The 11,352-nt window shown below is 46.5% G+C and overlaps 2 protein-coding genes across 2 annotated transcripts in view; one reads left to right on the top strand and one right to left on the bottom strand.

Annotated features, from left to right (window-relative positions):
- LOC131879417 (mucin-4-like) overlaps window positions 1-2,189 on the bottom strand; it is a 68,371-nt gene extending 66,182 nt beyond the window's left edge. Inside the window, exons 1-2 of the mRNA XM_059225731.1 lie at window positions 1,992-2,189; window positions 1,667-1,807 (exon numbers count right to left, since the gene is read on the bottom strand). The gene's annotated coding sequence lies outside the window, so the exon portion shown is untranslated. The remainder of the gene's footprint in view (window positions 1-1,666; window positions 1,808-1,991) is intronic.
- A 3,110-nt stretch (window positions 2,190-5,299) lies between these two features.
- On the top strand, window positions 5,300-10,828 carry LOC131879604 (uncharacterized). Its single transcript, XM_059225964.1, has 3 exons — window positions 5,300-5,695; window positions 6,565-9,144; window positions 9,232-10,828. The coding sequence occupies exons 1-3, from the start codon at window positions 5,417-5,419 to the stop codon at window positions 10,750-10,752; spliced, it is 4,380 nt and encodes a 1,459-aa protein (XP_059081947.1). The 5' UTR covers window positions 5,300-5,416; the 3' UTR covers window positions 10,753-10,828.
- Window positions 10,829-11,352: the final 524 nt, after the last annotated feature.

Below are 11,352 nucleotides of genomic sequence, written 5' to 3'. Positions count from 1 at the left end.
ACACTCCTTTCAGCATTTACTGCCATCGATTTTTATGTTTGCCTTTGAATTGGGTCTTCGGGCATTTTTAAAATTGAACACACACTTGCCCGCATATTGTGTGAAAAATAACATTGCAGGGGTCGAAATCATAGATCGTTTGATGACTTTTCGCCGCCAAACTAATAAGCCAAACATTTAATCTACCTAAATAATCAAATCAAACGACGATATATCAATACATCCTTAAAGAGAGTTCAAAAACATCAGGAAGCAATTCAATTCCAACAAAAAAGCGCGATCGCTAACAAAACCGTTGCTCTCAATTCCCCGAATTCAAACGTGTCTCCATTCATGAATCCGACTTTGTATAGGAAACTTCTGTTCAGACCAACCACTACGACCCTCGAGTATATCTGTTTTATGACTATGGACCATGATCAAAATTTCAAGAATGCCGCAAATGCCTTTTCAACAAACACTTCAGCCCTAACCCATTACCCAAGCTTACCGTATCACTGCAGTAACTGGAGCTGGAACCGGAGTCGGACTCGCCATCATCTGAGGAGCACGATGAGCTGCTACTGCCGGAATTTTCATCTTCACTGCCAGAATCATCGTCACTGTCGTCGTCCGAGTGACTACAGCTTTCGTCCGAGTCCGAATCGTCGCTTCCTCCTTCGGCTTGAGTCCACCACTCGGAGCGCGAGGCGGCATGGGCCCGGGCCCACTGGGCGTCAAAACGGGAGGCGGAACTTGGATTGAATCCAATCCTGGGAATGGGACGAGCGGGGCATTTTTCTTGAACCACGGGCCCCACCCGGAGGCGGATCCACCAACGATAGGCCGCGTTGGGCGAGTTATTGGAGGTGTGGAAGTGGACAACGTGTGCGTGGGCGATCGCTAAGGATGAGCATAATTGGTTAGTGGGTTCCTATTATTTAGGTGATCTAGCCAAAAAAAAGTATTTCAAGCCGAAATGAGGGTTTACTTGCTAACGAGGGAGAATTTCTGGTGCATTCGCTGCTTTTCCTTTCATTCGACACTTACTAACCGAAGTAATTAGAAGAAAAAATTAAGACAATTTCTATTATCGGGTTTGACACTGCTTTATGCATAAAGTGTCCATTATAAGAGCTTTCGCGTATTTAAAATCAATCCATAAAGTAGTCGTGGTTTATTTAATCAAAATTTCCAACAATTTCATTCCATTACCAGGCGAATTGATTGGCCATTTTTGATTTTTTTTTTTGCCACTTCGTTGACCAGGTTCGGTTTTATTAGCTAATTCATGGGCCAATTAGGGCCCCTTTGATGGCCAGTGTGGGTTGACCCAGAGTTGTCGGCCAGAAATCCGCCACCAACAATTGAGTGAGCGAGGCTGGATAAGAGGCCCTGATGGCTGGCACAGATGGCGTTAAGAGGCCGTATCATGGGGGGCGCTTACCTTGATGGCGTTGAGTCTAACGTCGTTGTGTGGAAGGGCGGTTCCGACCCATAGTTACTCTGACAGGGGACCGTGGACATCGGTCCGGACCATTGGGCTGGCTGAGGACGAGGGCATCCAAGGACAGGGACACCCTCGATTGACGAGCCCGGTTCCAACTAGAAACCAAACCATGCCGGAGATTATTGCACTCGGCTCAGGAGGCGATAGAGGCGATAGAGGCGATAGAAGCGGTCTTACCTTGGGCGCTCGGGCATCGGGTTGCGACCCCGGGGGTGGCCGGAAGGGCCGTCGGGGTTTCCGGGCTGGCCTCGGCCGACATGGCTCCGTTAAGGCGAGGCCCGCCCCAATGATGAGGCTGTTCCACCCACGCACTCAAACCTGCAAGGTCAAGTCAAAGGCCGTAAGGACCTGCATTTCCCGGAACCCTATCATATCAAGCTAAAAGTCGAGTTAGAGCGGATCCACCCGTGGCGGCCTCGCTCACTCCCCGTCCCATCAACAGTCCGACGGTCAACGGTCTGGCGTTATCATCCACGGCTAGCCGTATCTGTGGTGGCGTTACCTCAGCGGGTCTGGGCGTGTCCGTCGTGGCGGGTCAATGTAAGGGGGTGGGCCTGGACTGAGGCTTGACGTTTTCCATGGTAGTGCCAGGCGGCGGGCTGCACAGGGATGACTGGATCGGACCTTGGACTGCGGCAGCTGCTTCTGTCTCGTCCGTTTCTTGTGTTTGGGACTGGATCTCTCTCTCTAGCTGATGAGCCTGGGCGGGACACAGCCTAGGCCGAGAACCACCAAGGGGAGAGCAAGAAGAGGATCGACACAGGGATCGGGCTTGGTCAGTCACAACACGATCACAACGGCGGGCGGGCGGGCGGCCCGTCTCCTGTCTGGCTCGCTGCGGATCCTGGATCGACTGTTTCACTGTTTCACTGTTCTGTTAGTAAAGAAAATATGAGCTTGAGCGGAGTGGACCGTCAGGCATGCCGAAAAGGGGCCAGCCCTTTTAAGGCTTTGGGGTCAGACAGGTTTTGGCTGGTGGTCATGCCCTTCGGATGAAAGGACTTTGAAAGTAGAAAACGGGATAATATGGACGGCTGTGAATGACAGAGGAAAAGGCCTCAAGTAGGTAATGTTATAGTCCAAGGGTAAGATAGCATTATGCTATAAGTTGATCAAAAGTTCAGCCCTAAAAAGTCTTCCCAAGGTTTTATTGGGTTCGACAACAGCATGTTGTTCATGTTGGTGAATTTTGCGCGACCACGATGCTGCCCTCATATCGGTTAAGTTTCTTTTCCAAAAGACCATATCCTGTCCAGATCACAGGGTTTTCGTCCTGTGGGTGTGATTGGCGATAAAAGTAAGCTTGACCAAAAGGTCGGGAATCGAAAGGGAGACGGAGAGACCTCTTGCACTCGGGAAACTGCATTAACCTCAAAACACCACCCTCTTTTTTGGGATTGAAATCACTGTCCGATATCATTTTACAAGGATGAAAGACCGATGAATATGGTAAATATACGAGGTAAAAGCTATCAGGTTAATGGTAATCCATGGTCAATTATAACGTTGGACACAATGAAAGCCAGCCGTTTTGTTGCCTCAACCGGCCGTGATCTTCATTTCGATACCACTTCGACTGCCATTTTTTCGATAAACTCTTCTTTTTAACGCTGGGATGATGTCATTCATCTGGTCATAGAAATACCAAAATGGCGGGCCTGAGAATCGAGTGCGCTCAAAGCAGGAGCTCTGAGAAAAGGACCTCCTTGTTTGTCTCTGACTTCCGGCGGAATAGGCCAGGCATATTAGCTGAAATGGGCCGCCCTTTAGCACATACTCACATACGCAGTGCCACGGAAACGATTCGTCATAGAAGTAAAGGTGTTTTATGATAACTCTTTTCCCAACGAGGATAAGACCAATTTTGACCATAAAACATCCGCCTGAGCATCTTCGACTGAATGGTTAGGCCAAACGTCATAGGAACTATGGGAGGGAACATTCAATGGCTAACTCAGGCCAAGTACTCAAATTTGATGGAATATCATGTAAATTACTTCAATTGAAGAATATTGCTTTACATTTCCTGAGGGGTGCAGAAAAAGTCACCCAAAAAGCAAGTCAAGACATAAATGACGAGATTGAGTTCAAATGGCGAGCATAAGTCTGATTTCTTTATGGTAGATATTGGCGACACTGCCCATACATGAAATCCCAGGCCATTCAATAAAGATCAACAGACAGCGTTTTGGGCCGATAAAAAGACGAGGCTGAAGAAGGCAGGGGAGCTCAGGCGGCATTTAAATGAGGCAGAACGGATGGCGGGTGCTTTAGGCGGCAAACTTGGGCAGTGACAAAAGTAATGGTTCAGCTTAAAGGGGCAGAATGTGACCAAAATCCAAGTGCTTGCATGTGGCTTTTGACAAATATCTGATAATCATGATTAGAGGGCGGAATGATTTTTCTGAAAATACCAAATAACATTTTGCTATCTCTGGCCGAAAAGAAAATGTTCTCGCTTTTTTAAATCTTATCTTGATTACAAGAAAACAATGAGCCGTGTTAATTCTAACTTGTTGCTTATTAGTGCTGAAGCTCATTTTGGGTCTCTTTAACTTTGCAAAAAGAATCGAAAAAAAGGAACTTTGAAGAAAAATAAGTAATCTTGAGCCTACGTCTTTCTTAAGGTTCTTTGTGCCTATCAATCCAATCACTAAAGTTTGATGTTGCAACATATGAGAAATTGTTATCATTGCCAAAAAATATGATTTTTCTTTAGTTTCTCAGCTACTCCTGGGCCAGTATACGTTTTTTTGCACACAACTATTTCTGACGCAATTCAATCATTTTAGTAAATTTCTCACCAACTTTCTTCTTGCTAAATGCCATATTTTTGCTGACTTCCTTACCGCTACCTGGAATGGAATCTCAGCAGTTCAAGACGAGAAGATTATTCATTTTACTTGACTTTTATTTATATATATTGTTTGATCGACCAACGAATTAGAATTGGCTGATCTGGCCAATCCTTGACTATAAGGTTGATCCGGAATTTTAGTCAAAAACTTGTCCAAGTCTGACTTAAATCCTGCTACTGGATCAACGACTACATAAGCCCTACGAATATTTGAGGGCAGCAAATTGAACAATGAAGGAGCCCGAGAAAGAAGAGAGGTGGACTTCATTGTTTTAACTAGCCTGGACACTCGAGGGCTTGAAGGTGCTCTCAAAACGCACATTACGCCTCTACGGTCACTAGAATTGACCCTAAATCCTGGGTTGGGGCAAAGCTGGATATCCTCAATGTTCCTTTTATCCAAGTCTAAAAGGTGCCGCTCATCAACAAAGGTTAGACAATACCAATAAATGCAGGATCAGTAGGGCAGTCAATAAAATTAACAATGGATTTTTCCCTTTTTCTGATATGTTTGCGTCATTTCCACCATTTTGGCTTATGAAGTCGAGATCTTTTGGGATTTTTCACAATTTTTGAAAAGAATCAACATGCTGAAAGAAAATTGGAAGGATTTTCATTTCCTACCTAATGCGATGATCTCACTTTTCGCGTGCCCCTTTTGGCCTTCCTATTTGCCGAATCTACCGCCCTAGTTATCACTGGCGGAAAAATGTATTAACCACAGGCATCACAAACCATCGGTTTGGTTCTAGTTTGACTGATGAAGTAGCTAGTTGCTAGTTCCTGTCCGATTCATCACCCTGAGTCAGTGTTATCCTCCGGACTGTTGTCGATTTAGGCCGTCAGAGAGCGCTCAGTGCGCGCTTGTGAGACCTCCATATTTGCCTGGACTGTGTCACACCATCCTCCATCCACGACCTCTATAAGGAGTCCGACTTACTAACACGAATAACAAGCCGCTAGCTGGCCCATCCATCCATCCAACCTCCCTCCCTCCCTCCACCCTTCCTCCGTCCGTTCCAACCTCCAGCCCACCGGTCGGTCTGACCCGGCACCCGGTGGCTAACGACATGGCGGCTCTGGCACCCGATTCGAGCGCCTCGACCGTGGTGGGGGGCGTGTCGGTCGGGGCGGGGGGCTCGGATGAGGCCATCCCGGTGGTGTACGGGCAGGATGGCGAGCAGTACGTGACGGTGGTGCAGGATGGCCAGACGTACGCCATTCCCTATGAGGAATATCGACAGATGCTCGAGCAAGAAGGCAGTGTGACCGTGCAGGCCACGCCATTGGAGATGCTGGCCGAAGGCGGGGCCATGGTCACGCCCGTGATCCAGGCCGAAGCACCCCCGGTAAGGCCGACCAAGCGGGTCATGATTCAGTCCTTTTGGGGCAGGTGAATCCTGGTTTGGAGGCTCTGTCCGATCAATGGGTCACGCTCAATCTGGAAATCATGAGATATTATTGACAAATGGAAAGGTCAAGGGTATCGTTGAAGGCCACATTGGGCGTCAGTCTTATGATTGAAGGCTATCTCATAGCCTGATCTTCAGGATTAGTCTCGGGACCGGTTTAGGATTTATTATTAGGAGGATTTCTCCTTGATTTTAGACCCCGACCAATGTTTTCTTTTATTGATTCTTTGAGTCCTGGGTTAAATCCCAATCCTCTTTTTGATCATTGCCTGGAAAAAAGTTCATTGAACAGTCTGGTGAGGGTCTGCCTAACTTTGATGGCTTGACATATCTGACGTAGAAACCTCCTTGTTAATCCTTTTTCATGCCCTGAAAAAGTAAGGCAACCTGCCAATCCGGATAATCGTCAATTTGATTGACAAAAGGGCAATTTAGAGTGCAGTGTCGTCAGCAATTACAGGTATTTATAATCTAAAGAGAATGGATGTTTTATGCCCAAATTATGTTTGTTAACTTCTTACGAAAGTGAGATACGCTTGTGAATCGAAAGCAATGGTGTCCGTGGCTATCAATGATATGTGGATTTGAAGTTCCCAAAGGAAAGGTGTGTGTGTGTGTGTGTGTGTGTGTGTGTGTATTTATGTAACAGGACTGTTAGTACCATTCATTGAAGGGTTTTTTGGCAATACTCACCTCCGTTTACTCCCTCTATAAAAAGTGCTCAAAGCTTACATGGTTTTATAACAGGCCTACCAATGCCAGTTTTTGAGATACCTACAATCCATGTAATTCGTTTGATATTTTAGGAACCGGTGGTGAAAGCGGAGTCCGAGCCTGTTGAACCTCCTGGGGCACCTCCGGCTAATCCTTCGAATTTTCATCCCGTTTATCTCCAAGGTGGTCAAACATCGGGCACGAGTTTCTTGAACCGCAGCGACCTCGAAGTTCAGAATCTAAAGCCGATTCGGGTAGACAATTGGGGTATATTTCTGCTTAATCGTCTGCAAACCTGCTTCCAAAACAAGGAGTTTTGCGATTTGGCGTTGCGATTTCCCAATCAAAATGCCCAAATCAAAGTGCACAAATTGGTGATGAACGCGTGTTGCAACTACTTCACGAAGAACGAAGCTGAGGGCAACATCATTGATGGTGTGTTGGATATGCCCACCTCATTTACCCCTGAAGCCGTGGCGCCGGTCATTCGATTCATGTACACGGGCAAGCTAGACATCAAATACGGCATGTTCTCCAAATTGAAGGAGACCGCGGCGGAATTGGGTCTAGAAGTATTGAGCAAACTCATGGACGCCCAATTAAACGCCCCCCAGAAAACGGGACCGAAGAAGCGCAAGGGCCCGGAGAACGATCCCCTCAAGCAGATCAAACGCATCAAGCAGATCGAAAAGCGATTCTCCAACGCCGAAAAACGAGCCAAGATCCAAGCCAAACGTGCCGCGGCTCAGCAAGATGAAGCTGAAATGAAGGCCAACACTGTGCCTGGGAAGAAGTTGCCCATTTGGAAACGTCGTTCCACGAACCCTCACGATGCAGAAATGCCAGAGGAGTCTCCCACAAAATCTCCCACGCCCAACGCCAAAGAACCTCTAAAACTCACTCCAGTCTCAGGTCCACCTCCCGGTGCCAAACTCGTTCGCTTGAAAGGACCGCCTCCTACGAACCTAACCCCGATATCGTCGCTTCCACATAAATCCAAACTCACTCGAGTGTCGGGTCCACCTCCATCTTCGATTCAACCCGCCCAGCCACCCTCCCAAACACCCGCCCAGAAAATGAATGCCTCCAAGGCCTACAGTCGTTCGGGAAACAATCTTTCGAGCAAGCCCAAGATTCCTCGACAAATCCGAGAAATTCAAGAGAATCTCAATTTCGAGAAAATTCGCAAAACGGGAGTGAGGAACCCTGTGACCCCGGCCGTGTATGAGGCTCCACCCAAGAAGGACATGAGTGTAGATGAGCTCAAGGAATTCATGGCTGAACAGCGGAAGAGGTACAGTGAATTGGGAGAGGATGATACCGAGATCAATGATGACGAATATTTCGATAATGACGCGGGTTTGGATTACGAAGATCAAGAAGTCGAAGAGGAGGAGGAAGCAGAGCAATTAGAGGGGAAATCAATGGTGACCCCAGAAGTTGCCACGCCCAAGCCCATCCTCAAATCAGCCGAGAAGGTGGATGATTCTACGCCGAGAAAATCCGTGCGATTCTCACTTCGAGCCACGCCTGCCTCAAACAGAGACGTTCCTCAAGCATCGCCTGAAAAAACACCCGCTCAAAATCCACAAGCTCTCTCCACACCTTCTTACTTTGTTCCTCATCAACATCCTTTGGACGCCACTCTGGACGAGTTCAATAAAGCCGTTGAAGCTGAGAATGAATCCAAGCCTACACCGCCTTCTGAATTACCTGTGGCCAGGAAATCGATCGCTACTGGACCTCGTGTAATGCGGAAAAACCCTCCAAACCCACCGAAAGCCAGTGTCACTCAAGAATTTTCCCGTCAATCCGGAGTGATTGACATGCTTCCCGTCGCTTCCGCTTCAGAAAGAGACGCTAGTACAATGGTTGCGCCTTGGTCGGATGTTCATCCCCCGGGTTCATCTGAAGATTCCACTTCCAATGTGCTTCCGTACCCCAATTCTGCTCTTGAGCAAAGTGGTCATTCTGAAGAAGCCCTTCGTCCAAGTCTCGATATTGCCGAACTCACAGCAGAGCTTCTCAAGAATTACCCTCATTTGCTGCATACCAACCCCTCTGTCTCCCTCAAGGTCCATTCGGACAACGTTGTTCAGTACCTCACATTGAAATCCTCCCAAGAGGGCGGAGAGACAGTGGTGACTGCGTCTGTCTCCGACCATTGTGACGAGGAGCCTTTGATTGTGGACAAAGAATCCAGTGTAGTGTATATGGGGGTTCGCGGTCGACCCAAGAAGGTCCAATTGCCAAAGGCTGATCCGTGTTCACCTCAACGGAAGGGCTTGAATGAAAAAGTCCGACCCCTAAAAAGTGGCACCTTCCGAAGGGAGGTGATGTTGGACAAGGTGTCCACCGCCCATGTCAAAGTATTTACAATCGAGCCTGTCAAGGAGATTGAGACCCCTCCCACAACTACCTTGGCCGTCGTGACCGAAGCTGTGACTGCAAGTATGACCAATGGAGTGGCCGTTATTGTTCCCTCAAGTGACCTTGAGCAGCTCCAGAACCAAACGATATTGGTCAATTGTACGGAGCTTGGGGCCGATCCCAAAGGTGAACAAGTGTCTACTGCGGAAGAGGAAATGTCATCCAAAGCCTCAGACAAGGAAGAAACATCGAATCCGACCAAGAAAAATGTGTCCGATCTGGCTTTGGATTGGGAGGATGAATAGAACGCTCGTCTTTGTCATACTAATTTTATGGTGTTCTTATAAATTGTATTAAAGTTTGGCAAGGAGATATCAATCATTCTATAAACAGAAGTACGTCTGATCTTCGACTTCATTGATTTCAGATTGAAGATGTCCCCTCCGGCGGCCGTGGACTTTAAATCGATTAGCATCGGTAATTGGCCACAACATCTCAGCCAGAAATTCGTTCAATTCCTCGACAAGGAGTCTTTTTTCGATATCTATTTCATCTTTGAGTCTGGCGAGAAAGTGGGTGCTCATAAAGTAGTCGTCATGGCCTCCACAGAGTTCTTTATCCGATATGAATCTCGAAATAATGAAATCCGTATGCCATCTGGCATTGAGGCTCATGAATTCATCGCTCTCCTCAGATTTATGTACTCGGGAAAGATCCTGATAAACAAGAGCAATTGCCACAAGCTTCTCCAAGCCGCGAATATCATTGAACTTAGTTCGTTGGCAAGTCGTCTCGAGCCATACCTCAAAGAATTCGCTGAAAGTGACACGCCTTTTCGCTTTGAGACATCTTTAAAGAAACGTAATCTGTTTCAAACCCTCTCCAATTCAAACTCTGAAGAAGTGCCGTGCAAATCTCCTCGAACCGATTTCGACGCTTCCGAATCATCCCTTACTTCCATTGCATCCAAACCATCAACGGCTGTTTCGATGCCTCCCAATCGACTCACCACGACCAAAGTGCTACATAAATACGAAGACACTTGCCCTTCTCAGCAGCCCAAAGCTCCGAGTTTGACTCATAGGATCACCCAATTAGTTGGTCAGTTGTTGAAGGACGATCCGAATCTGTTTGTCCGAGAGCCCGAGATCAAATTGAGGCTAGTTCAGAAGAATGAGATCTCCAAGACTGACCAAATTCGATATGCTACGGTTCGATTTAACATCACGGACGGCAAAAACCAATTGAGAATCCACTTGGATCCAATATTGGACCCTGTGGCGCCCCAAGGACCTTTCACTTGTCACCGGTGCTTCAATGCAGACCGCTCAAAATTGACATTTTCCACATACTACGGGTGTCGATATCACCATGAAACGGTCCACAAGATCAAGTTTAATCCTTTGACTTGTCAGCATTGTGGTAACAATTTCAAACGCAAGGTCAACTTCGTCTACCACAAGTTCGTGAAGCATGGTATTCCACCCATCAAGCCTTTCAACTTTCCCAAATGTTCGCAATGCAATTATTTCGCCTTAGATGCTGAGCATCTAGATAAGCACGTCCAAGAAAGCCATGGATCTCCGACTGTAGAGTCCAATCAGTTCAACCCCGAAGATGAAAGCCGACATTTTACATTGAGTTTAGACCAAGAGGAATCTCGGACATTGGCCAAACAAACCAATGTCTACGGGTCCGAGTTTGTCCCCCAAAATGACGAGGACTTTCAGCCGCTTGAAAATCAGAATGAGCCGCCTCAGAATTCGAACTTGATGATGAACGAGACCTCGGAGCTGATCAATATTGCGGTTCCAGTGATTTGCGGAACCAATGGGTATGATTTGTCTGGAAATCGGCCGATATTTGTGGTGGCATCCGGACCCACGGAACCTACAAACCCGTATACATAATTTCAATTATACTCCCCCGAATCGTGTGTGGTGCTACGTATAATGTCAATAATGTCAAATAAATGTGTCAGCAAGATCTCGTTGTTTTTCTCTTGCATTATCCTCCCGACAACGCTAGGGTAAAAGGGCATGAGTTTACATGAATGTTTTGATGTTTCATTCATTGTTGCATTTGTTCATTCAAATTGGCTACGTACTCGATTAAATTATTCACGTAAGAACTTACCTACTTTGAATTAGAAACATAAGCCCATCCAAAAAATCCATCCATCACTATTTGTGATGAAAATTGCCAAATTGACGATGCCCTCGAAGGAGAAATACAATTGTCCTTCTAGATTTGACTATCCAGGGCAAATCAACAAATGAACTAAGTAACATCCAGAAATCGATGATAGATTCTAGGCAAAAAATCAATACGCAAGTGTCATTTAACGTTATATTCATTTGCAAATGTAGAGATGATATATGATGTCCCATAAACCTAGATACACCTAATTATTTATATGATGTATTATCGTTTCAATGACGTTGTAAAAGCTCAATTAAATTTCATAAAGCTACAGCTTCTTAGGCTACAGCTTGCTGTTTCTTAAAAAC

The sequence above is a fragment of the Tigriopus californicus genome, chromosome 4, assembly GCF_007210705.1.
Source record: "Tigriopus californicus strain San Diego chromosome 4, Tcal_SD_v2.1, whole genome shotgun sequence".
NCBI lineage: Eukaryota > Metazoa > Arthropoda > Copepoda > Harpacticoida > Harpacticidae > Tigriopus > Tigriopus californicus.
Note: the sequence above shows the minus strand (reverse complement) of the source record. Positions and strands in the feature narration are given on the sequence as shown.

Coding starts and splice junctions, on each gene's coding strand:
- LOC131879604 (XM_059225964.1), top strand. CDS start 5,417: ATGGCGGCTCTGGCACCCGATTCGAGCGCCTCGACCGTGGTGGGGGGC. Junction 5,696..6,564: donor TCCAGGCCGAAGCACCCCCG/GTAAGGCCGACC, acceptor TTGATATTTTAG/GAACCGGTGGTGAAAGCGGA. Junction 9,145..9,231: donor CTTTGGATTGGGAGGATGAA/TAGAACGCTCGT, acceptor ATCATTCTATAA/ACAGAAGTACGTCTGATCTT.